This window comes from Penaeus monodon, chromosome 22, assembly GCF_015228065.2.
Source record: "Penaeus monodon isolate SGIC_2016 chromosome 22, NSTDA_Pmon_1, whole genome shotgun sequence".
NCBI lineage: Eukaryota > Metazoa > Arthropoda > Malacostraca > Decapoda > Penaeidae > Penaeus > Penaeus monodon.
The window spans coordinates 37,440,445-37,440,647 of record NC_051407.1 but is presented as its reverse complement, the minus strand read 5'-3'; the positions used below and the strand labels follow the sequence as shown (position 1 = coordinate 37,440,647).

At 68.5% G+C, this 203-nt stretch overlaps 1 protein-coding gene across 1 annotated transcript in view; it reads right to left on the bottom strand.

Moving 5' to 3' along the window:
- The window catches only part of LOC119587111 (transmembrane protein 151B-like), a gene marked incomplete in the record, with an annotated part of 49,507 nt that overhangs the window by 1,985 nt on the left and 47,319 nt on the right, over positions 1–203 (bottom strand). Inside the window, 1 exon segment of the mRNA XM_037935863.1 lies at positions 1–203. Coding sequence (XP_037791791.1) covers positions 6–203 — 198 coding nt within the window.

Below are 203 nucleotides of genomic sequence, written 5' to 3'. Positions count from 1 at the left end.
AAGTGTCATAGCTGCGTCTCCAGGTCGTAGTGGCACGAGTGCCGGGGGAGTGCCAGGCGCGGGGTAGAGGGGATGTCCCGTTCTGTGTGTGAGCGTCGCAGCGGAGAGGGGGACATTGTGCCCAGGAGGGGAGCTGACACCCGCAGCGCGTCGTCGTAGGTGGGCGGGGCCTCTGTGGGCGTGGTGCGGCGACGCCCCTGGAA